Source organism: Xiphophorus hellerii, chromosome 16 (genome assembly GCF_003331165.1).
Source record: "Xiphophorus hellerii strain 12219 chromosome 16, Xiphophorus_hellerii-4.1, whole genome shotgun sequence".
Classification (NCBI taxonomy): Eukaryota; Metazoa; Chordata; class Actinopteri; order Cyprinodontiformes; family Poeciliidae; genus Xiphophorus; species Xiphophorus hellerii.
In genome coordinates, this window is record NC_045687.1 from 14,442,267 (window position 1) to 14,469,404 (window position 27,138).

Consider the following 27,138-nt stretch of genomic DNA (forward strand, 5'->3'; position numbering starts at 1 on the left):
TTGTTTTTGTACTTTGTGGTGGTGATTTCTTCATAACAAAATATGGAGCTCTTTTAGGAATCCACAGTTTCCTAAAAGCAAAACAGATTCCACCATTAACCGTACATTTACTGAGTTTATGCCAGGGAGTTGCCTTTTATTTTTGCAGCTAGGGAGAAAACACAGATTTGGTTTCCTACATAAACTTTGCTCAACTGGCTGCCTTCTCAGCTGCTGACCAGTGGAAACATGACTGCCTCCTGCTTCAAATCACAATTTCTTTTTCACCATCAAAATTGTTATTTACAAACAAACATATAAGGATAAAGTGACAGTTTGAATCATGTTACAGCTGGTGTGTAAACTGGCATTCTAACATTTTGTTATTTCTTACATGAAAGAAATTACCCACAACTGATAATTCATTGGCTGGTAGAAAATGTTTTTCTGGAAGAAAAAAAAAAAGTAAATAAATAAAAAATCAGCTGTTAACTCTTCAAATCAAGACATCAATAAGTAGAGACATTTAATTGGCATGGGGAAATTAGTAACACTGGGAGGTAGGATTACAGGAATTTAGGTGGGAAGAGTTGAGTTTTACATGACTGCTTGAATAGACTGAAAACCTACTCACCACCCGATCAAACACTCAAGGTATTAAAAATGTATGAATGAACGCACCCAACAGAGCACAACAACCTCTTGATGAACATTTTTCTGTTCTTTGTGTTGCAGCTGTTACTAATCATCTCCGGGTTGCTTGTCTTGTCACTGAGCACCTCTGATTGCTGTGCTTTGTTCAGATGTTGGTGGCTGACCTTTCCCTCTCTCCTGAATGCCTTCTCTCCTGCTCAAGATTAAATCGCTGCTGTTTCCATTCAAGCTACAACCTCCTAGCTGGAGTCTTTGCATTGTTTGTGCTACATTAGTGGCGCAGACCTCTCTGAACAGAGAAGCTGCCACTTTCAATGTTTGAAAGTTCAAATATTTAGTTCTAATCTTACTGAATATTTTATTTGCACCTGAAAAAAGTGATTCACTTGAACTTATTTTTTTTAATAACCCTTTTAGACTTATTTAACTAGTGATATTCACTGATTTTTTTTTTTCTAGCAGAGAAAAAACAAACTGCACTCTTCTCCCATGGGCTAACATAACTTGAGTAAGAATCTTCTTGAAGAAATTTACCAGTTTCCAACATCGGTTTGAGGAACGTTTGCCTTAAAATGTTGAGGTGTTTCTCAGATTTACAATCTGTTTACAGTCTTAATGGGATCAAAATTCAAAATTCTCACTTTTACCCAGGATGTTCCATTTTTTCTATTTCAGCCAGTCTTTGTGAAATGTCCTGTGATATTTCAGTTTTTCTCATGTTGAAAGCGTCCGCTGATACAAAGAAGAATTCATTGTGAATTTTTTTATGGTGAGGTGGCCAGACCCTGCTGCAACAAAGCATTCCCACACCATGACACTTCCACCTTCATGCTTCGCAGCTGGAATGCTGAATTTGCTTTATGCCTCTTTTCTGTTTGAACTGGTTTTGCAATTTAAACAAATCAAATCTCCATCAAAATGCTGAGTAGCAATGTTCTAAATCTCGGTTTCATGAAAATGATCTTTCATCCAGTTTTATTGTTTATTCAGGATTTTCCCGGAATTTCTCAGTATGGTTTAGATTTATGTTAAACATTGATATAACCAAATATGCTAGAAAAAACAAACAGGCTGTCATACTGTGTTCTAGCTTTGCACACCACTCTATGTTGTGCCTCATGTCAAAACTATAAAACCGCTCCACAAAATGAGAGGGATCACACTGATGAGATTTCATTTTCATCAACAATTGGTAATCCAACTTGGGAAATCAACCTCTGATATAAACATCCAATATTGCAGCACAATCAAGGAGCTACATCGTCCCCTTGTAATCTCCACCTAATTGAATTGTTTTGGGTCTCTGCTCATTAACTCGCAATTCACCATCCTACATCACTTCAGACTCATTTAAATGGATAGATGAAGTATTTAAATGCACAGAACAAGCAGGTAAGGATGCGTTGCAAGTGATCCTGTTGTTCTACTCGCAGAGACTGACACAACCCTCATAAAAATGGCCTTGAGGCACAGATGGTCTAATTTAGCTGGAGCAATGTTGCCTGTCATTAGCGAATGAACACAGTTGGGTCCCTCTGAAGGCTGTGCAATCTAGTCAGCTTTGGGTAAATTTAGCCACCAATTAAGGTGTTTTATGGTGGAATAAAAAATTGTGACAGGAAAGCTAGCAGCCACAATTAAATAATATCTCTTTAAATCCATCTTTACTCCCGCAGAAGAAACGAAGCACATCCGTGGTTGCAGACAGCTGAAACAAAAAACGTTCAGTTGATGATTCAGATATTCCTTCCTTGTCAGGTGTTGTTCTGTCTTTCTCCTACCAGTCGACTGACACTAGCTGATCTCTTGGGTATGATACACTGCGCTATGGGTGGCGTGTCACTGCTGTTGTGCACATCCTCGTCTGTTGCTTAGAGACAGCTGTGAGGTGTTTGGTCTCTTTGCAGCCACAGAGGAGACCGTGAACAAATAACAGGTCAGGGGTCAGCCAGGAAGATGGGAAAAACCAAAAGACATATTATTACACACTGAGAGATGAGTGGACTCTGTCATTGGAAGAAGGACACCTTTACTGCAAATGTAACCAGGCAGGTTGTGATAATAAACATGGGTTTTTGCCATCATCTCTCAGACTTTGACACTGTCAGATGTCCTTCACCAAGCATTTTGTTTTGCCCACATTCTATTGTTTTCTGACAAATCTGATATGTCAAGCCAACTGCTTTGTTTCTTTACGGATCTCCTAATTGTGCACACATGAATATGTTTTAAGAAGAAGGTAAGGGTAATTTTATTTATATAGCACATTTTCAGGTACTACAAGAGTAAAGGGGGCTGAAAATAAATGCTAACCACACTATTTTGATTTTTATTAGTAAAGAAATTATGAAAACTATGCATCATATTTGTCTTTTTGTCATTTTTGTTACATCGGTCTATTACATATAAACCCAGTAACAATAGATTGTAGTTGCAACATTCCAAATGGCAGAAAGGCTTAAGAGGTATGAATACTCTTGCGAGGCTCTGCAATCCTGGATTGTATTTTGTGTCCCCTAGACTTTATGTTTAGCTTTAAATATCCCAAAGTTAAAGTATAAACCCCCACGAGCTGTGTGAGTTGTGTCAGAGCAGAAAATGGGCCAGAGTCCTGTCTAAAGTGGGGCGCAGTGGTTTATAAAAAGCTTGTCCACTTATGCAGGGAGTTTTACGGGCAAGATGTTGATTGTGCAATTCAGATCTATCAGATTTGACTGGTTTACATATGTTAATAAAGCTGGTAATAATAGAGAGCTCAAGATTTCAGATGAATTGTGGTTTTAAGTACTTCCGTTAAATTAATACATGCTGAGAACTCGACATAAATACGTGTAATGCATTTTCTGATGACACATTTTTTAACGTCAACAGCATGAATATTCTACAGGTTTGAAGTAAAAGCTCCTTTTTCCTCATAAAAATCTGGACCAGCTGCTGGGATCAGGTGAAGTCCTTGTTTCAAACCTTGATGGCTGATTGGCTGAGGAAGTAGATCAGCCATTTCAGACGCCAACTAATAAAGGAAATCTTTCCCCTGAGGAGTCCCATGGCGCATGGCACCTGAGACAATTGAACAAGATTGGACTGAATAAGAAAAAGAGGGAGATGCGACAGAGAGTGTTCCAGATAAATGATGGATTGATAAGTGTTTGGAAGAGTGATGAAATATTAAAGTCTGGTGTCAGAGCATGACGATTGTTCCCATCTGATGGTCTTTGATGTTGTAAGAATTGCAGAGTGAAAAAAATCTGAATCAACAAATTGTACTAAAACTTTAAATCAATGAGCTCAGTCTTGCTCTAACACTGGTCCCAATTGCTTTGCTCCAAAATATTGATGTAAAGAGCATAAAGACATCCAGGTTCACCTTGCTCATTTAAGTGAATGGCCTTAGTTTACCAAAGGCAAGCAGGGAGGGAGAGGAAGAGAGGAGAGAGGCAGAAACTGGGGCACTGTTATCTGGCCTCTTTTTACCAACCACAAGGCACAAGGCGGAGAACGAAAAAGACAGACCCTTGAAGAGCAGGAGCGACAACAGAGGACATTGGAGGTGTGGTGAAGGCGGCAAAACATCTGGAGACAATGTCCGATGTCAAGAACTGAAAATAAAGAGGAGCAGGAGCAAATTCCACGGCAGCCTGTCCAACCACTCGCCCAGCTGACACAAACCGGTGGCAAGCACGGACGCGCACACCCACGGTTCTGCGCGCACCAACTTGAAGCTGCAACATGTTTGAGGAGCAGGTGACAAAGGTCAAGATCACATCTGTGGTGATCGTCGTCGGCATGTCTGCGATGCTGGCGGCAGTGGTGACAGATCACTGGGCCGTCCTGAGTCCCAGGGTGGAGAAGCTCAATGCCACATGTGAGGCGGCCCACTTTGGCCTCTGGAGGCTTTGCAAGAAGACCATCTTCATGATGAAGGAAGACCCTCAGGGCAAAGGATGTGGCCCCATCAGCTTACCTGGAGGTATGAGGCATCCTAATTTTTAATCAGTAAAGTAAAACCTGATCAGTGATTATCTTTTAGTCCTTATGGTTAAGGTGCCCGTCAAGAAGTGGAGTTCAGGCATAAGGTCTGTGGTGTTGCTAAGATGGTACAATCTACTGTCACTGTTTATTAAAAATAGTGACTGTTAAAAAACCCTAAATAATTATCTCACAGGATATTAAAGAGCTTTTTGAGTTATAATCTATCAGCTTCCACATTCAGGACCCTTTATAAGAGCTTTTGTTTTCTGTGGATCTGTTCCTTCTGCTGTTGTCTTCCTCTCTTGTGCCAGCACATATGTGGCCATGTGTGCAGACATTCACAAGAGCATAAACATGGATGGGTATTTCAATCAAACACTTCACAACTCACTATGCCCAGAAACCCTGTGAACTGTCTTTGTCTTCCACAAAAGAAGTCACCGAACAGACTGCTGATTAGGTACAACGAGGATACCTTCAATGTGTTATGGTGAAAGAAAACGAAAATCTTTTCTGTTTGTCATAAAACCACATGGGTCGTTGAATCATTTATTATGGCGTAGTCTGACTCTCTTTGGGCTGAAATGTAAGATCTCAACTCCCTTATCTTGACAGATAATATTTTGACATATTCTTTAGAGGCTTTGATCAACTCAGATGTGAATCTTTCAAGAAAGTAGCATTTATTACTTTTGTGGTTAAAACACAGATGGAAAATGTCAACTAAAGCTGTTTCTGTCAAATATAAAGTCAACTCTTTTGCACAATTGGGTGGTATTCCAAGCTGTAAGTCATAAAGAAAAAGTCAAAGCATTGCAGCTTGTATCTTTAAAGGTTTTAAATTACATGCACAGCTTTAATTACGAGGGCTCTCTTTGTGCAGAGCAAGCCCCTGGGTAAAACCATGTCTCCTGGCCCCTGGCTGTGCATGCGTGCCTTGCAGCCTAACTGAGAGATTTCACTCTGACTCTGTCATTGACTTTGCCTCTGGCTCCTCCAGCACCTCAGGATCAGTACAGGCCTTAATGAAGTGTGGCTTTCCGCCCCAGCTCATGAGTTAGAATACACCTGGGAGACTCGGGACGAATGACAGAAATTGAGAGAAGAGAGCAGGAGGGTGTACGTGGGCAGGGATACCTCTGTTGAGAGTGAGACACAGAGCACTTTTGGAACGAACAAAAGAGAGAGAGAAAGGTGGTGGTGGGGGTGTGGAGGGGCCTTCCTGTGAAGTGAGAAGGTGTTGTACTTTTTTTTTTTCAAGAACATGTTGAGAGATCATATAATAGTGTATCCTAGACAGAAAGCCAGATGAACACGCTTTCATCTTTTTCTCTGGACAAGCCCGTCACCTGTTGGATGTAAGACAGAAATTGTGACTGACAGACTCATAATTCCAGTTTGACATGCTAATCAGCCCCTAAGATATCATTATAAAGCACCCTCCAGGTGTATTGAACCACCTGGTAAAAATGTGTAAAAAGCTTAAAATAAATTCCGGCTCGGGTTTCTCTTTCAACATGTAACGGTTTTGAAGAATACAGAAAGGGAGTTGTTGACCAATATCTGTTTTCACAATCTCTCTAGATTGTCCTGTCCTTTCCTGTCCACTGTTCTCATCAGCTTACCCTCCAGAGTTTCAATGGGATTCAGCTAATGGTGGCTCTGATGACCATGAAAGACAGATTTTTTGTCTGGTGAATAATTCCTGAATTTAGATGACCATATATTCAGAATCATTGTACTGCTTAATGACTGAAATATGACCTGTTTGCCATCTGATAATGTTATGGTGTTACTATGGGAGTGATATGTGCTCTGAGAAAGTCCTGAGTTCTTTGAAAGAGAAACAAGCTCACATCACCGGAGATCTTCCACCATACATTACTGTGGCAATATGGTGCATTTTTATATATTCATAATTTGTTTATTGCCAAACTCATCTGGAGTGTTTGATCAAATTAACTCACATGGGTCTACAGTAAGGACTAAAATGTAAAAATACATTTTAAAATTTACCAATAGTCAACATAAAGACATTAAAACAGAAGTGGTGTCTTTTTTGTATGTTGGTTAAAAGCCTTGCAGCAGCACACTGAATTGACTGGAGAAGGTCAAGATCTTTCTTATTCAAACAGATGAAAGGACGGTTACAGCAGTCAAGACGAGATGAAATAAAAGCATGAATAATCATGTGTAATTCAGCTTTTGACACCAGAGTTTGAGATAAGAAATGTTTCTCAGCTAAGAAAAAGAAAGAGTAACAAAGAGTTTCTCATTCATCCTTGAGAATGTCACTCCAACGACACAGCAAAAAATATATTGATAAAAAGTCCATATGCAGTCCTAAAGTCCATATAGTGGAGATGAAACTGACCAATCACAAGACTCGGCAAACATTGTTTTATTGTTTGAAGCAGAATTTTATCTTAGTCATGCTTCACTCAAAAAAAAAAAAAAAAAAAACACACACATCCAAACATATAACTTGTTTAAAATGGATGGATAATTGTTTAACCTGATGTTGCTGCTTTTTGTTTTCGTTTTATGGTAACAGTGTAAAAGTAGAATCTCTGCTACTTCTGTGAGATTCAAACAACCTGAAATAGGCAGAAGTGATTAGACAGAAGCATCCTAACAGACTGAAATGTCATGCTCTCTGGTTTTGTTTGCAGTTTATTTCCGGTTCTCATTTTTAGCTTTCCATTGTTTGTAATTGCTTTCTCTGTCCTGATTATTTTCACTTTTACCGTTGGGTAAGTAGTCTGTGTGCTCTGCTCACAATTTGTCAGGTTGTTTATGCTGGTTTGGTCATGCGCAGCTACTTCCTATATGACTCCAAGGTGCTGCACCAGAAATGCAGGGCTTTAGAGAAGGGAGAGCTTTTTAAAAGAACAGCATAAATCTGCACAATTCTCTACTTGCATTTGTATCATTCAAGTTGTAACAGAATAAATACTTTTCTCATTAGGATTTAGATGAGTAAAAATGGCTTCTTGTCTTTCTGTCTCTGAGTAATTTTGAGAATTTGTTTTTGCTTCAAGGTTAAATGGTTTGCTTAAGGCTTATCAGTTTTCTACTTAATGTTTATACGTCTTTGAGGGGCAAGTTCCAGTCAGTCACTGTGCTCTAATTTTGTTTCACTAAATCACCTTGCAGCACCGTCACAGTTTCCCCATTGTAAGAGAATAATTTGAAGTAGTAAGTTTTTACTTTAAGAAACTTTCAAGATTTTCTGAAGCTATTTTGTATTGTCTTCAATTTCCACTGCATATTAAAGGCGAATACAGATTAGGTAAGTTGAAATGTTTTCGCCAGGAAGGTAGTACTTTTGATTTTACCCTAAACGGTAACCATTTTGGATTGTAAATCAGTAAACTAGAGTCTTCATCCACTCTAGTAGATGTGGATGATGTGGATTAAACTCCTCTTCTTCTATCAACTTTTCAGTCTTCCGCTTGCAATAGCCTGAGGTGAAAAATGGAAAAAATCCCACTGTCAAAGTAATATTTTGAAAGAGAGTCTTGTATTTAGTTTCATGCTAATCTGCTTGAGCTGAGCTTTTTACCTTCAGTAAGTATCAAGCTGTTTTCTTTTATTTAATGTTGTTAGAGGGTCCATTTTGCCATCTAGTTCAATGTGCTACAGTCTACTTATGGGAATCAGTCGGCAATCCATTTATTCCCATGAGAAAATCTGTGTCCTCCCTTATGCTTGTTTAACCTTTTATCCCACTTTCCTTCATCTCAAACATCCTTTGAGTGTCGCTTAAAAGCTGCTCGGTTTTTGTTGCATGTTTTAGAGAGATTGAGTAGGAAGAAAAAAATAAATGAACAAAGTGCTCACTTGCCCAAGTGGAAACGTTGAAGGCATGCTGGTTAAAAAGTGAATCACACTGATGGGCAAATGCTGGTAAAAACTTCACAAAACTTCACTATCACAAAAACTGCGGGTTCAGTTCTTATTAGTTACACTGGATTTTGTAAGACAAACTTTAAAGCAATGCAGTCTGCTTTTATGCAATTTTTGTTAAACAGGTGTAAAGCCAGTTACATAGTTTATCTGCTTCTCAGTTTACTGTGCTGACTGCATGCAAAGCACAGTGTTGTCTTGGACCAATATGTGCTCTGAGAGATTACATCCTTCATGAATCATGAGCCCAAACACACACGCAACATTGATTGGACTTAATAATGCAAATTAACATTTTCCTAAAAGACAAGGAGGTTGGTTGCGAAGAGGACAGCACACAAACACTCATTTCTAGCTACTCTTCTGTTGATAAGCGGTTGTGTAACAGGAGCAACTAAACTGTGAACCCAAACGGTTTTCAAAATTAGCTTCCCAGAAATGACGCATGACAGCTGGAGTGTTGTAAAAATCAAACAAACCCTTCATGGAGTACATCGCGCAGCATGGCTGGGAAATAAAGAGCACAAATGGACCTTTTGGGTGCATGTGCATGTTCACATGCATACATGCTCAAAGAGACAACAGAGACAGGTTTATTATCAAATATGTTCCAGAGCTTCAAGGTGGACATGCATTACGCTTTCCAGTCCTTCGGTGGAAAGAAAGTATCCCCAGAGCGCATCTTTACATAAAACATCTTCAACTTCCTGCTTTTCATTTGCAGAAGCCAAGCACTTTGATGATATCCAGAATTTATACTCAAAAGCACAAATATCCCCTTGAGTCTTTTCACCTTCTCTACGCTCAATTATTTCCCTCTCTCGTGCGTCGGCTTCCTGCTTTGAGTGGAAAGCCAAACAAGGCAGCAGTAAAGGCGTTGGCCTCCGCCTATCACAGCGTGGAGCACTTACAGATACAAAATTTGAATAGCACTCTTAAAATGCAAATGACCCAGAATATACAGAACAAAATGTGCTCATGATGATGACAATGAAACCTTTGACTGTCGTCATGAAAGGTCAGCATGCTCAGGCAGCTGGGATTCTATTTCGTTGTTGTGTCCCGGTTATCGGAGCTCCTGGTGGAATAGCTGTTCAAATATCACAGTGCATGCTTTTCACACTGACCCTGAACTAGTTGGTCATTCTGTGAAAGCACCTCAACGCAAACTGTGAGCAAAAGCCTTCAAAATAAAGACTTACAAAATACTTATGTGTATGTAGGTGCCAGATGGTTGATTGAATTTAAAACAAAAACAGAAAAAATGTGAGATGTTGTGAAACAGAGTGAGCATGGAGTTGGTAAATCAGAGGCGCCACATCAAAGAGAGAAGACGACAGTTAAAATGGAAAGAGGTGAAACTAAAATGACAGGCGACACTTCGCTATAATCATCCTCCCCCTGGAACTAAATCTCCCCATTAGCAAGACTGCAAGGTCGATGATACGCACCCAGATGTTCTCCTTCTAGGTAAATGTTCACTGTTTTGAGCAGCAAATGTGCCTTTTCCACAACAGCTTTTTACCAGATAGTCAGTCTACAGGAGGAAAAAGAAACAAGAATAATCAAACTAATGAAAACTGATCTAACTGCAGCGCCTTACAAAAGCATTTATACACCTTAAACTTTTGTACTTTTTCTCACATTAAAACAAAAACAATCGTAATACAATATGTTAAAATTTTGAGTGATAGGCTTACAGGAAGTAGAACAAAACTGTGAAGTGGCAAAAAAAAAAGACAGTTTGCTTCTAATTTTTCAAATAAAATCTGCAAGGGTGACATAGGTTTACTTTTACCTTTACTGCAGTTTTTGTGTGGCAGTGTAATTTGCAATAGCTACTTCTGTTTTCAATAAATTTAATTTAATTTAATTTAATTTAGGTTTATTTGATAGGGGCAGACACAAATAGACAAACTGAACAGAACAGCAGTCCAATGTTTGCATCATCAAAAAGAATCAAAGCAAAATCAACACTCAAGTTTTTAAATATGTAAAAATGAATTTTAGCACTAAGATTCTATTGATTAAGATTTAATAGTGAATAACTCCGTAGTATATTTTGATAATAACCTATATGTGACAAATCACCTGGTTAGGATTGATGCTACCACAACAGTAACTTGATGCTACCACAACAGTAAGGCCGCAAACTTTAGAATTGTAAACCTGATTTTGAGTTAAATTTATAGCAGATATCTGGAGCTGCAGACAGAAATGTGACTTTAATTCCACCTGCTTTCCCAGTCTTAATCAATCTTGATGAAAAAAAAAAATCTTCATTGTTTAAAGCTCCTCTGAACTATTATTCTTATCTCTTCTTTGTGTATAAGGCAGAAAACTGTTTTCATAAAGACTGGAGAAAACAACATAGCTCAACACATATTAGAGGAGATTAGCTTGGCCCCAGAGGTGCAGGCAACAAATGAGAAAAGACAAATGAAAATAATATATTTGCACATATCAGCTACAGTGTGTCCCTGCCTCCACTATTCTGGAGTTCCTGTGTAGCCACACGTAAATTTTTTCCATGCACAAGCACAGGTATATGCATTCAAAGCTCTCTTCATATATGCCTTTACATGTGTAAACAGATAGAACTAGCCAAGACCTGCAGCAGCCTGTTGCTAGGTTACCCCTTTTAGTGATTCCTTCTCGTCCTGGTTAACAAACAGCTCCTCTGTTGCCTCGTGGACACACATACACTATGCACAGACACCAACACACAAACACTGTCTGTCCCTATCTGGGTAGAGAAGGGACCTGCCTGTTTTATGGGTTTAATCTCAGCAAGAAAGGATAGCAAGTGTAGAACAGAAGGAACACTTGCTTGGCCTTTAGCTCGTTGTCAACCTTTCGCCTCCTCCCAGATGCCTTTAAAAGATGGCTCATAGATAGAGGAGTAGAAAATAATGGCTCTTCCCCAGAAACATTTCTTCACAGCTGTGGGAAATATCAAACTATTGTGGAGCAAAATACTGATGGCTCAGCAAGTAAAATGCAACAAATTCACAATTGTACTTCATGAAGAAATATGTCCGTAGTGAATTTGATTCCAAGTAACATGGATGACAGAAAATATTAGCTTTTCTTTAAAACCAAGTATTACAAGTTATAGAAATGCTGCTGAGATTTGGAAGGGATATCAAACACACAGTGGCCAAGAAGTCAAACAAGGTCTACATTAGTTGCACAAATTATTATTATTTTATTTATAAATGTAGAAATTTGAAAGATATGATATGGGATTTTAAGCCAAAAGTGTTTTTTTTCTAAAAGACTAATTTAAATGTGTTTCTGTTCTGAATATTGACTAAAGACTTTGCTATTTATTGATGTCTTCACAATTACAACAAAGCTACAGTATGTTCCAATGCAGTATGCTGTGTTTGGAAAATACTTTAAAATATACACAAAAGAAAGGAAGGAACAAAGGAACAAAGAAAGGAAGGAAGGAACAAAGAAAGGAAGGAACAAAGGAACAAAGAAAGGAAGAAATGAAGGAAGGAACAAAGAAAACATGTGCTGTCAGTTACATTGCATAAATTCTCATCCTCACGTGAGCGTATTGGTCCCCAGCTGAATTTCTAGAAGTCGGTTTTCTCCACAGGTTTTCATCTGATGTTCTGAAAAGCGAATATTCTGTGGATAAATCCATTACCCGGGCGTTGCGTTGAGGAAGTTACATTTAAAACATAAATCTCACTCTCCTACAATGATCCAGATTTGGATGAATAAAACTTTTAACTCAACATTTTCTTTATAAAAACCCAAAAAGCATTTTTGACAATGTTCACTGAGAAACACCAGTTAAGAATTTTTAGGTAAAATAGATAATGTTGCCCACTCAGTGTTTTAATAGTATTTGGCAAAAGTATTTGCCTCTGTAGCTTCTGTGTCTTAATAATGTCAGTGTAATTTTATACTCACTCATGAGATTCATTGAAAGTTTATAACCCAGAACAATGGCTGGTAATGCAAAGGTATACTATCTTTTTAGTCCCTCATATCTCTTTCTGTCTGTTTGTCTCCTCTCCTCACTATCTTTTATTCTTCAGCAAAAAACTGCTCCTACTTCAAACACTTCACATCGGGAGAAGAAGCTGAGGTTTTTGAAGTGAAGACCCAAAAAGGTGGGTGGATCTTCGCTAACTCAGACAATAAGTTACCACAGCACCACACTGTCTATGTTTCGAAATCAACAGAAACATCTAATAACATAAGAGAATAAAAGAGAAGACAGTAAAGGCAGAGAGACATTGGACATATGATCATGTTCTCCCTTAATGAGACAAATGTTTGAACATGACAACAAATCTTTATGCCACTTTTAGGGCTCTAAGAAAAACAAGAGGGCAATTTGGAGCAAATTACTTTTTACACACTTGTAATGGAAAACTTGTTTAAATGCAATTCTTCCTGATTTATTGTGTTTTATCTTATCGCATTTGAGTGAAAGAAACAGCAGCATCCTGACAAATGTTTTCAATTAAAGGCCACACTTCATCAACTTCTATTATATAATTAGGCTTGTAGAAATGTTCTTATTTTTAGCTATGGTGTAAAATGATAAGAGTAATATTTTAATAATGTAAAAATGAATTTGCTTCTAATGCCACAACAAAAGAAGTTTTGTTTCTTTCCACTGAAGCAAGGCAAAAATAAAATAAAAAATTTAAATAAAAATATAAAACCAAGAGAGACAAAAAAAAATCTGATCTGTTGTTATGTGCACATGAATTTGCAAAGAAATGCTCTAAGGAATGAGAGCTTGGTGCTGTAAACCTTCTGTCTCCTATCTGTAGTCCAAAAAGCATGAAATATTAATATCCAACAGCAACAAAACTCCGAGCAAGAGTTAATCATCCGACGGATTAATTCCCAGTTTGCATTTAGTTATTCATGCTTTGAAAAGATAAACTGAAATGGTGGAAAATATTTCCTAGTTTTTAAGGTATAATTGGAAATATTGTGAACTGACACATTTCAGTTTCTATTAAATTGACATTTATATATAAAAAAACATAAATATAACATTTTTAAAGTACACTGAAAACTTGATCAAAATGAGTGTGAAATCTCAGATGGTAAATGCATGTGAAAAATGCAAAACACATGTTTTATACATGGTTAACATGGCGTTGCTACAATTCGATCATTTAATATATGAAACATATAGATTCAACTTAAATTGGATCTGCACAGGTAAAAATGTGTATGTTGCTTTAATGTTTCCTAAATAAAGTTAAGAAAGAAAGATCAGAAATTCTGCACACAAAAAAAGTCTTAGAATGTGCTGAAGAGCCTAAATGTGAGGAAATTTTCCACCAGATATGTTTGAACAGTTGGGACTGTGAGGTGAAATAGGATCATTTCTATCTCAGCTGGAGATTTACATAGAAGCAAAAAGCAGATTATCTTTATCTGAGAAAAAAAAAGCGAGAGAAGGCAGGAAGAAAGAGACATGTCCTAATCATCTTGTTAAAAGTCTGCAGCCTGCATGACATCTTGTCTGTCATGCAAATTGTATTATTACCGGTTTGGATTAATGTCTGTTGGGGTTTTTTTTGTTTAGTTTTTTGTTTTTAAGTGGGGCTAATTTAAAGGCTAATTATCCGGTTCATAACTCAGCTCAGTGCTGAGCTGAGTTATGAGTTATGAGAAAATAAAAAACAGTTATTTTCTTACACAGTCCCAGTTTTTAATCTCCACACTGATCCTATCATCTCATCCAGTTTTCTCCAACCTTTTTGTCTTTGGTAGATTTTTTAAAATGTTTTCTTGTTGGCTTTGTATCCTCCTCTGGTTTCTAAATCTTATTTGTTTCCTTTCCCTCCTAAGAGTACAATATCTCCGCTGCAGCCATTGCTATCTTCAGTCTGTTCTTCATGATTCTGGGCACTCTGTGTGTGATCTTTTCTTTTGGAAAAGGACGAGACTACTTGCTCCGACCTGCCGGGATGTTCTTTGCCTTTGCAGGTTAGATATGATTGTGTTATTTTTCCTCCTTTTTCTGAGTTTGAAATATTTATGATCTGTGGTTACAGTGCTGATTTTTATAGACCTTTTTTTTAAAGCTAATGCATCTTTTTGTTGGATGAATTGAACGAATGGAGATCTTTCCTGTTTTGGCATGCAGGCCTTTGTATTATCATTTCCGTTGAAGTGATGCGCCAGTCTGTCAAGCGAATGATCGATAGCGATGAGACCATCTGGATTGAATACTATTACTCCTGGTCCTTTACCTGTGCCTGCGCCTCCTTCACCCTCCTCATCCTCAGTGGAGCTGCCCTTCTTCTTATCTCAATGCCCCACATGCCTCGTAACCCCTGGGAAACCTGCATGGACGCTGAGCCAGACACCTTGGATTAGCCATGGATGATTTTGCTGGAATCAATTGTAAACAGAGATTAAAAAATGATGGTAGTGTATCGTTTAACCCTTTAATTATGTATAGCTCAAGTAAAAGACATTAAGTTTGCTTAAAATGAGAATTAACTTTTTTATCTCTTCTTTGTTTTCTCTTTTTCAAATATTCCAAAATTTAATCTCCACGGGTTTTGAATTTAAATTCAGAGTTTTGCATCATCAATATTTATAGACTTCCATTTTGACAGTGCTTTGCAAAAGTCTTCTTACTCATTGATTTGTCTGATATCTTGTTGTTTAAAATTCATAAATTTAGTGTATTTTGGGGGGATTCCATGCTATAACACCAACACAATGTAACCGTTCTTTGAACTGTTAAATTTTGGCTACCATTTAAAATATACTGCAAATCACCCTGAACTCACCATGTCCAGCATGAAACATGGTGGTGCCAGCATCATGCTGTGGGGACGCTTTTCTTCTGCAAGAACAAACAGCTCCTCATCCTGAAAGATGAATGGAGTTAAATTCAGAACCATTCTGGAAGAAAACCTGTTAGGAGCTGCAAAACGTTGAAATAGGTTGACAGTCCAGTTCTTCCAGTAGAACAAATAACCCTTAATAATATAACATATTTATATGTGTGAATGCCTGTGACCTAAATTTAGTTGTGTCATTGGAAAAGCCTCCTATTTTGGCTTTCTATACCAGTTTGACTGTGGTTGAAATTACTGAAGTTATTTTGTGTCAGTCATTTTCATAAAATCCCCCCAGAACACTTAAAGTGTGTGGATGTAATGTGAGTTAATGCAGAAACGATCACAGAGTGTGAGTACTTTTGTAAGGCACTGTATTTTCAACATAGGCATTTTTACCAAACTGTTCTAAAATTATACCTCTAAGTTTCAGTTAAGGCTGTAAAATGCTATCGCTATGATATGTAGTATAGGAAAATTAAACTGTTTTGTTTGTCCTTCAACTGCAAATGACGCTTCAGTTCACCTGCAAATAATACTGTCACCATTAGTTAAAGACCTCATTTAGACAAACTCCTTTTATCCAGTTGTTTCACGTGTTGTTAGTCACCTGTGCCTAATGTGTTTCCATGAGTCGGTGTGGCCCTGCAGACATTCAGCTAATGCAGGTGCAATGAAATTAAAGACCCCTAAAGGATGCCATTTCACAGGGAAAAAAAAAATCCATTTTACCGCTGTAATCAGAACAAACCTGTTATCATAGTTAACACAGTGGGACATCATTACATGGACTATGAAAAACAAAACAATTAAAGCACACTGTGCATGTCTCTTCTCCGCATAGCAGATCTAATAAATCTATTTCAGTAAATAGATTTATTAGAGTTAAAGTAGATCTCTATGTGTTAATGTCATCTAGTAAGAATATGAGTGGCTACAACTGAGTGGTGATGTAAAACAAAAACATGTTTTTTATCTGACGTTTCATGACAGCAGGTCTAATGTAATGTTATTCATGTATAATTTGTATTATCATTTTTACACAATATTAATATTTGTCTTTTTCACAAGAATAAATTAAAAATATTTAAATCCCCCAAATGTTTGCATTTTCACTTGAGGTTTTGTCTCTTCTGTCACTTTAACTTCTGAGTTCAATCAGAAAATTATGTAATAGGTAGGATTATGAGAGCATAAATAATTATGGAGTGATAACAAACCCAAAAACCAGCACAGAATTTATTTTTTATTTTATTTAAATTTCTTCTTGGCATTTCAGGTAAACCAAATAGAGAAGCATCAAGTGAAATTTCTATATGTAACTCTTCCCGCAGAAAGGACTCACAAGTTAAAATACATGCATATAATAATAACCTACCTATTACTACAAAACATATCCAGTAATAAGAAAAAAAGCTTATGCTTCCTATGGTACACTTTTAAATCCTGGAACTTTGTCAGTATTTTGTTTTATGACTTTTGCTGAAATATTACACCTGCTTTCATAGCATCCAGAAAATCAGGTTTGTACATTTTTAAAGCTCAGTTTTTTTGCTTTGGCAGTATCAAGCTAACACCTGGAACGTGTCAGAACTGTGATTTCTGCACCTGGCTTCACTGCATATATTTTACAGGGGTTTTTTTGTTGTTTTTTTTCCACAGTGAAAAAAGTTGGATTGGGCATTATTTCACTGAGTTTGTTTTAGTGAGGTTTTAGGGAACCAACGGTGCAACACTAACATAGAAAAGCATATTTGAAGGTTTGCACTTGTCATGGCTTTGATAGTGGAGGATTTACAGGTGTTGTACAACAGCAGAGGAGAGTGTGTGAAAGAAAACTTTCCACTTTGGCACAAATATAATTTTGCATACCAAAGGAAAATATGAATCACAACTTAATGACCTTTTCTTAGAAAAGGTATCAACTTCCCAGCAGGTATCTCCAGTCTTTGTATACCAGTTTATGTGTTATATTTTCATTTGATTTATCGTCTTACTTAACTTTATTTTAATTAAAACATAAGAATCTCTTTAGCTGAAATCTCATGACCCATGATGCTACATTCTATTTTTGTCCCAGAGTACAGAAGAACATTGACGTATGATTTCCCATAAGCCAGAGCTGAAACTGGTAGCAAAGTACACCAATATTGGAAGGTTATGATTTCTGAACAGCTAAATATTTTCATCCTGTTTCAGCTGGGTTTAGGACAGAGTAATGCAGTCCTCCACCTTCCCCACCTATTGCTGCAGCTTCTAGCCAGCTTGCTGAAAGAAGACTACTATAAATCGCATTTACTTAGACTAAAAGTAACACCAATGCGCTGTGCCAGTTGTGTATAGGTTGTTTTTTAAAGTAAATCCAGTACATTTTTTTTGTGTTTGGGTGCATGTTAAACAATACCACTGACCCTCATCTATGTGGTTGGTTTTATTCTGAACCAAGAAAACATCATCTTTATTTGAACTAAAAACAATTCAAAATTATTGTTTTTGTTTTGTTTTGTTTGTTTGTTTTCTAATGACAGATGTTTTAAAAAGCTAAACAGCCAAACAACAATTGATAAATGAAAATGGAAAATATGTGCATGCATTTTTGTGTGTATTTTGAATTTTTTTTTCTTTTTTTGTTCCCACTTTTATCATCATCATCTTACTTGCTTTGATGGATAAACATTATTATTGACTCACAGACGTATGTATAGGTAAACTTAGTAAGAACCTGGCTGGAACGGCTTTTCCTTTCAGAACTGCCTCAATTATTTGTGGCATTTATTCAACAAGGGGTTAGAAACCGTCCTCAGATATTTTTGTCTGTTATTGACGCAATAGCATCAAAGAGTAGCTGGAGATCAGTTGGCTGGAATCCCAAACTTATATTATTGGACTGAAACCTGGTTCACCATGGAGGCCATGGGATTACAGTAAATTCATCGTCATGTTCAAGAAACCAATTTGAGATGATTTGAGCTTTGTTACATGCTGTATTATCATTCTTAAAGTAGCCATCTGAAGATAGGAGCGCTGTAATCATAAATGGATTGACACAGAAACAATGTAAAGTTACACTGCGGTATTTACATGATCAAACTATTACAGTCCTTCCACCAGCCTGAACCACTGATATAAGGCAGGATGGTTGCATGTTTTCATGTCTCTCATTGTCCAAATTTAGTGAGCCTGTGTTCATTTTAGCCTCAGTTATCTTTTCCTAGCTGCTAGCTGCACTGAGACAGGTCTTCTGCTGCTACAGTCCACCTGCTTCAAGAATTGAAATGTTTGAACTTTAACAAGATATCTTCACCATGTCTACATGCCAAAATGTACTGAAATTGTTCCAATGCATGTGACTGATTAGTGCAAACAGGCAGATGAACAAATGCCCAGTAAATATGTTTCTACATGTGAAAGTTTTGTAAATTAATAAAAACAAGATGGTCAGTTTTATCCCCAAATGGCTGGAGATATATAGTTTTATATGTTTAGTATGTACTATGTGTAAAGTTATTTGTTCCTTACCTGTAAGTGTTGACTGTTTGACTTACTAATGAATTAATTTCAAGTGTCACAGGATAAATGCAAAATCAATGTTTTTTGGCCAAGGAGCCTTAGAGATTCTGCATCCTAAAGAAACTAAAACCGAGATTAACTAGTTACAAGATGAAGTAGAGCCAGCAGTATGCATGCATAAAAAGGAACATTTAACATGGATTTAGAAAACTGAGGAGGGTTTTGTCTGGAAGGATTTAGCTTCAGGTTTTACAGGAGTGGTAACATCAAAATGTAAATGTATTCACTAATGTGTTGTTTTGTAACCAGCCTCCACACCAGTTTGTCAGAACTATTATCTGTCTTCCTGTGAATCTGCATTACATCCCTTGACCTGTGTGACAGATTTTTTTTTTTCTTTTCCTGCTCTTGGCATAATTAAAAAAATATTTTAAACATTAATATGCAAGCAAACCAAAGATTACTGGAGAGACATTACTAAATGTTGTTCATATTATAAGTATGTTGTAAACAGAACATCAACATTGTGTGCAGCTAACTTTTTGTCTTTTAACCTATTTTTTCCCTTCTTTGCAACAGCAAAAATAGACAAAGCTTAATATCATAATACATGTGCTAGTTCCCTTCTCCATTATTATGACTTATTAAAGTTAAGAAGTCAATGGCTCATAGGCAGGGTATGCCTTAGTCAAATTGACCGTCACTCACGGAGACATAGAATCATACACATTGTGACCTAATGGTAATTCAGGGAGCCCAGTTATCATAATATTCATGTTTCTGGTGCATAGGAGGAAGTTAGAGTATCCATGTATCCATGGGTAGAACATCAGAAAAGCTTCTGGCCAACATCTGTACCCAGGTCCCCGTTTGTTGCAAACCATGACATCAGCTCCTGGTGCTGCTCTGCACTGGATATAGGACTGGATGACCTTCTGGAATATAATTGACGAGACACCAAAGTATAGTTTTAGGTTGTTATCAGTTTTCTATGAGTTTTTAAGGTCAGTAAAGAGGACAAGAACAAATACTGTTGGTACTGTTGGTAAAGATTTTGCTGTGCACATTTTCACTCCAGAAACTGGATATTGAATTCCATTGCAATTCAGGAAAAAAAAAAACAGACCTTAAAAAGTATGTACTTGTCTAAAAAAAAAATATCCACTTGTAGAAGGGTTGAGATCTCTATGTTGGTTTCCCCAAAATCCCAAGAAAATGTTGTTAAAATGTAGACAGTTTCAAGCTGTTAGAGATTTTTTGGTATTATCATTTTATTCTTACTTTAGTTCACATTCAGCCTATAGATCATTGTGATTTTCTGTTTAAAGTGTTCTCTTCCTTACGTGTGTATGGAGGTCACTACTGTCGGTTCAACTTTACGCACCTCCTAATTTAGTAACTACCTGTGAACAGTCGTATTTTGTTTTATTGACAGTAATGACCGAGATTTGAACCGGGCTCAGACCTTTGATCAGATATCACATCTGGAACTGGGTTGTTAGATGTTTGGGTTAGAAGCTTTACGACCTCTGTTGTTTTCCTGACTGCCCCCTTGCCTGTTCTTCTTTGAGAATAAAAACAGGAGCTCATGTGAGAGCCGATCAGAATGCTCTGTGGATTGTTCGGAGGAAGAATTGGCAGAGTGTTCTCCTTTTGCAAAAGCTCTACATAAAATCCATATACGTTGTCTGTGGTTCTTTCTTTTATTTAGGTTCGAAAGGAAAATACCTATCACAAGCATTATGAATACTTTCCACATATTCATAAAGGTTTGAAATGTTAGGCATAGAGCTATAGAGCTTAATTTAAAATAACTTATTAAGTGACTTATTAAAGTTACTGTATAACGATAAAGGTGGGTGTAGATCACATGTATGTTGTGATTAACATTTAAATATGTTTATGAAGGGAATCTCTACATTAAAGAATGACGGCAACAAAATATACATGCAGTAAAGCTACAGTGCAAATATTACAAGAACAGTACAATTTCTAAAAAATGGATTCAAATTTAATGATAGGTTCAAGGATAAAATAATTCCTTTTGGTTTGTTTACCTTTCTACCATTTTGCTGATGAAGGATGTCTGCAGGAGTCATCCTGGTTCCTTGAGTCACTGCGAGGAAGAAAAAGCTGTCGGTCCCTTTCCCGACCTCTGACTGAGCTCTGTCATAGCTGCCACTATTCCCTATGCAGCACAATACAGTACAAGCATTTTACATTCTGCTTTGTCCTCGGGAGGTTGGATGAGCTGGCAGAAAGGTTTAAAATCACAGGACGAGATTTCTTTCAAGTCGTCTAGACAGGAAAGGAAAAAACGAAAAGAAAACGTAAAATGAAACTGAAAAGACTGAATGGACAGCGAACAAGGGATTGAGAGAAAAAGTATAGATGAACATGAGCTACAAGCTGTCAAATATCAGTTTAAAAAAGAGGGAAACAGTGACCTAACTATTATGAAAAAATTTTTACAAGATCAGGAAGGCTTGATCTACAACCCATTTAAGGTTGTAGAGAGTGATTATCTCTTCTTATTAATATACATAAATTAAAAAAAGGAATGAGATTTCTTCATATTCCTTAAAAGTTTCTCTAAAAGTTTTTCAGAATTAATGAAAGATAAACACACGTTAGCTCAAGATTAAGAAGGACATTCAACTAGAATGAAAATCTATTATCAATCAAACATACATACGAATGATTTATTAAGCAAGACTCAGAACAAACAAATCTACTTTACTAATTCTACTCCAAGGTGGACATTTTATGATGATGCCACAAGTATAAAATGTTATTATCTGCATTGAACAGAGAGCATATGTTTTTCTGAAGGGAGTTTATCATTTTGTTTTCTTTTCTACATCAATTCAAGAGAGGAAACGGAGGAGGGCAGTTAATTCAAAATGTCTGAACCATCTGAACCTGTCAGCTTTCAGAACCAAAACTGCACCAGAGCTGAATGTCATAAGTTGTGCTGACTGCCTTTGTCAGCTTGCAATCTATGCCTGTATTAAAAAAACAAAACATGTTAAATGATTATAAATGTGAAAAAATGAAGACGTTTGGTGTTTTTGAAGTATGGAGGATGCTTTTAATTATCTCCCACTGTGAAAAGTGCGTCTCTGCTGGAGATCAATGGGGTGGAGTCCACAGTGGTCTACTGGGTCAAGTGGAGGTTGCATTTCATTAAAGTCACAGTCCCTGTTTAATTTTTTCTTTAATAATAAATGATCATCTGACCATCTGTAGATGCAATACTCTATGAGTGATTCTAACGGGTCAAACAGAGTTGAAATAACCAAACATCAGGTGATGTTTAAGTTTCATGTTCGACTTAAACTATCCGACATCCACAGGTAAGTAAACAGTTATACAATAGTTCAATAGGACTATTTCTATGCACAGAATCAGGCCAATCCCTCTCTTACAGAACCGACTAAACTTCTGCCAATGTAGTTCTTACACTCTTATTTCTCAGCTAAGCCGTCAAGAAAATTTTAGATCAGACAGATTTTTTTTCAGCCAGAAAGCCACTCTAGAGTTTAAAGGTTGTTTATTCTGGGACATATTGTTGGATTTGCAGTTAGCTTAGACGTAAAGAGAAACTTTCTTAGAGAAGTGGTGCTAAGCACGCATTCTAGGCGGATGGGAGAAAGTTGGGATCTTACACAAAAATAGACAAATTAAGCATAAGATACAAACAATATTTATCACAGTCAAGTCCAAAAGGTGAAAAGCACTGTGTAACTTATTCGGGCGATGTTTATTGGTGGACTCTTTACTAAAACTGGACAGCTCAATTGGAGACATAATCTTGAGGAGAAAGAGTCATCACAAGGGGTTCATCAACCAATCAGAAGCAGATCTGGGATAATATGAGAGATGATTTCACATCAGACAGTCAACTTAAAAAAAAAGAAAGCTAATAGAAAATCAAAATGGGAACAATTTATTATTCTTTGAATAGTAAAGACACTGTTTTTCTCATTTTATGTTGTTTGGACTGAGTGAAACACTTCATCAAGGAGTGCTCATATTATCAAATAAGAAAAAACATTGAATTTTAAAGTCACAACATAAAAACTAAAAGTAGTCAGGTTACATTTTGCCTACACACTGAGAAAACATTTTTTCAGAGCACACTTAATTAATAAAAGTGTCAGTGTCCAACGCTGTGCGCCCCCACATTGAGCTGTGAGTCACATCTGTTAAATACAAAATTATGACAAATGTTTAGGTGTCTGCTCACGACTGGACTTCTCATACCTACTGAAGACAGGCTCTGGTCTCAGAGGATGTCATATTGCAACCCTTCTAATAAACAGACAGCAGTTTCTACAGTGCCAGAGATAAAGCAGAGAGAAGAAATAAAAAAAAAAAAAACTATCTATTAAAGGCTTGCATCATAAAATCTATTTCCCTACAAACTTGAATCGATCATTGATTAGTTTCCACAGCTTCAAGAAGCTTTTTGCAATGAAGACAAATTTTTAGCCTACACAACTTTGGATTTTACTTACTTTTAAGCAATTTAGACAACAGTCAACAGGTTGACTGCCTCTCTAAAATAAGCTCCACATCTGTTTGTCATTTTTCTCTTGAATTGTCTGTGCAAGAAATGTCAAGAAGACCCTAAAGTCTCATAAGACCACCTCGCATCCAACCCAGACCTCATAACAGCAGGAATAAAAAAGTCAAATATGGATTGGATTGAAGAGTTGGTGGTAGATTATTTCAAAGAGAGGGTCCTCTATATTTAGGTATGCTATGGTTAATTCATTTCTGCACAATGGTAATTAGATGTTGCAACATTGTCTTATTGAATAAGTGTGTATATCAGAATAATTCATAAAAAAATGTGTCTAGTTGCAACAATGTGAATATTGTCTCTCTATTGCCTATAGGTTTGTACAGTAACCTGAACATTTGACAGTAGTGTAAAGTCTGTTGGCATGTTTCAGATGTGGGACTCTCTTCCTGTTTGACAACGTATGAATGCACCCTTCAATCCAAAGATAAGAGGCATCAGTGTTTGTCAGGATAACTCCTTTGCTCTTCCCAACTACAGACTCTTCACCCCAGACAGACAGTGACAGCAACTCTCAACTTGGCCTCAAGTGCTACTTTTTCTTCAATTTTCTCTCTTTCTCCACTCTTCTTAAGTGTGACTAGATTTATTTTCCTTCGATCCAGCCTTTCGCTATTTCTGACTCACTGCCGTTTTCCATCCTGCCTCGTCATGTCATTTTACGTCTTTTTCTGCTGCCCACACTCTGCACTCTTTGCTTCAACTTTCATTCTTTCTTTTCTTCAACACAATTTACTTTTCCTTTTAGACTTCCTTCATCAGCACCGGTCTGTGTTCTCACATTTCACTCCTGAACTTCTCTAATGTTTCACCTTATTTAGTCAACATCAGTCTTGCTCTTTCCCCCTCTTTCGTCTTCTCTCGTCCCGCTTTGATGCTATCCTCACCAGACAGTGACAGTGAGGCATTCGTTCACCTCCTCCTCTTTTTTTTATCTGCTATTCCTTTCTTTCTGCCCCCCTCCCCTGCCCTCTACCACCTTTCCTGTCTCTATCTTTCTGCTCCAGTGAGCTCTCAAGCAGGCACTCTGCTGTCTAATGACTTGGATCGGTAGTGACTGTTGAGAGGAGATAGAACTGTAATAAGGCAGTTCAGCTCAGCGCGAGAGTGCAAAGCACTACCCGTGCTTCGCCTGTACTTACTATACACTGTAATCAGGCCAGGAAGCAGCATGAAGGAGGAGGAATAGATTGAGCATTGTATGTAGAGATGAAATGACCTGGGAGTTTATGTTTCCTAAATTATTCACGAGTTTCATGTTAAAAAAACCAAAAAGGTGTGGTATGAAGTTGAAAAATAAATCTACACATATTTAAAAATGTACTCAGTGTAGTAAAAATTATTCAGTGAATAATTTTTTTTGTCTTCCTTTGTTTTATAGTTTTTATTCTATCATCTTATGTTAACATAAGTTGATTTAAGCTGTACTTAATACTCGAAATCAGTTTTTGATCATTCACAGATATTTTATTGAATTTATTTAACTCAAGATTAAAATTTTACTTCATTAAATTGAGACTATCTGTGGTCATACCTTTTTTCTTTTTAAGTTTTCTGAAAGAAAGTGGTTTTATCACAAGGACACATAAGGAAAATGCATCTTGTTTAGCTAATTGAACAAAAAGATATCAGCAAAAATGTGTTTTCTAGCTAAGAGAACATCCAACTCTGTAATAGTTTTCTGTAAAACACAAATTGTACCTGTGTTCCAGTCTCTGACATCAGTTTGAGCGAAGTTTGTGGCAAAAACACTAAACCATGATTCTGGTTTAGTGTTTTTGCTTTGTTTGGTATTTATATTTTGCTCCACTGTTTCCTGTTCCTACTACCTACAGTCTTACTTACAGTCTTTTAATTTGAAATGTTTTACTTTTACATCGCCCTGTCAGTTTCCCATGGATGAAGCCAATTCGGAGTCAGCAAACTGACAAAAAGAACCAATGGCCAAAAAAGAAATTCAAGAGGGAAAATGTTGAACAAAGGAGACACATTTTGTTTTTACTCTTTTGGAATGAAGGTTGTTTAAAAGTCATAATCATTAACAAGAACAACAACAGATCAGCAGCACCGAGGAACAAACACTTGGCACCACGTTGTGGCTGGAGGGAAGAGCAAATTAGACTAAGGACTCAAAGCAGTCTACTTGTGGAGTAAATATGCAAAACCTGCCAATCAACAAATCATTGGTACATAAGGTTGTATGAGCAATAATGAAAACCAGCATTATTCTGCCATCTACTGTGAAACATCCCAATTGTGTCTAAAGAAATGTCTAATTTAAAACTCAGTATAGTAATAAAAGTAGTGGACCCTACCACCTATGGACTGAATGCAGGCGGTAGAAGAGACACTGCTTACCAAGAAGTCATATTGATTTTCTAGACAAAAACTCCTGTGGTTTGGGACATGTGATGCTCCCCTACTAGGGTCTGTCTGAAGTCCAACCATTTATCCACATCCTCAGAAAAACAGAAATACAATTTAGTTTCATTAGATTTTAATCGATGAAGTGATATGTTGCTGTTCAAAACACTAGTCACCCAGTGCATCTGAAAGCCAGGCACGAATTATCATTATTATTTTTTTTGCGGTTCTTTTAATTAATTTTGAAATGAGTTCTCTGTGCAATCCTTTACCATCTTCTGTTTATATCAATTTCCTTTTATGTACTTTTTCTTTAAAAATGAACCAAACTTTTATAGTTCTTCTATCTTCAATCACCAGCTTCAAAAGTATCTACTGAGATTCTCTTTTCTGTTCTTTTCCTTTGTTAATTGTTGGAGAACTAAAGAGAGTTGACCCCACTGAGCCTTCGTCCAGTTGAATGTGACTGACTTTAATTTAAAGTGGAAACGCAGGGATCCCATTCCTGTCCATGAATAAATTCAGTTTGAATTCAGCTGGTAGAGGAAGAGTAAAAGCAGCTTGACACAAAGACTAGACGACCCCCTAGAAAGTTAAATTAGTCCCTCATTTTTACTTTTTCTTCTTCTGTATAAGTGACACAGAACATTCCCCACTCTTCTATCTACAGTAATTCTTTATGTCTCTTGAGAAATTGGAATAAGTGGAAAGGTTTATTCCAAGAAATGTTCTTTTTTATTTTTTACTACTGAAGGGCAAACTGGGTTCACCTCTCAGGCTCCTTAACCCAGACAAGGTTACTTGGTCCTGGTTGTAGTGGATTATGTCCTCTAAACATGTTTAAAACATTTAAAAGCTGATAATTCTGTAGTAATTAATATGTTGTATAAACTACCTGATTGAAGATGCACCTCGTCTTGTAAGATAGATGTAAACCAGTTGCAGATGGCTCAACCACAACTTCTAAGAAGAGGGAAAAAACCTTCTAATCATTGAAATCTGGAATGATGGGTTGATCAGTATTACTGCTGGTTTTCTCACAGCAAGAATATCTTGAAATTTGCATGTTCTTCATGAACTTGCATGAGTATTCTCCAAGTACTCATGTTCCCTTACAAGGTCATGTTTTGTAACTTGTGCAGTCATGTGAAGAGATTACTATTTAATGATAACAAGAAATCCTGTCATAATGTAGATGAACAGGAGCACAAGGGAGCAAGAGAAACATTTGGATAAACGCTCTGATGGCACTGAGATGGCAATAAGAGAGGCGACAGGCACAGCCATGGAAAAGCATTTCACCAAGGCTTCCCAGGG

The 27,138-nt window shown here is 37.0% G+C and overlaps 1 protein-coding gene across 1 annotated transcript; it reads left to right on the forward strand.

Annotated features, from left to right (window-relative positions):
• Positions 1 to 4,362: 4,362 nt before the first annotated feature.
• LOC116734867 (voltage-dependent calcium channel gamma-1 subunit-like) lies at positions 4,363 to 18,809 on the forward strand. The gene is made up of 4 exons (XM_032586407.1): positions 4,363 to 4,603; positions 12,573 to 12,647; positions 14,356 to 14,493; positions 14,654 to 18,809. The coding sequence occupies exons 1-4, from the start codon at positions 4,363 to 4,365 to the stop codon at positions 14,884 to 14,886; spliced, it is 687 nt and encodes a 228-aa protein (XP_032442298.1). The 3' UTR covers positions 14,887 to 18,809.
• The last annotated feature ends 8,329 nt before the right edge of the window (positions 18,810 to 27,138 follow it).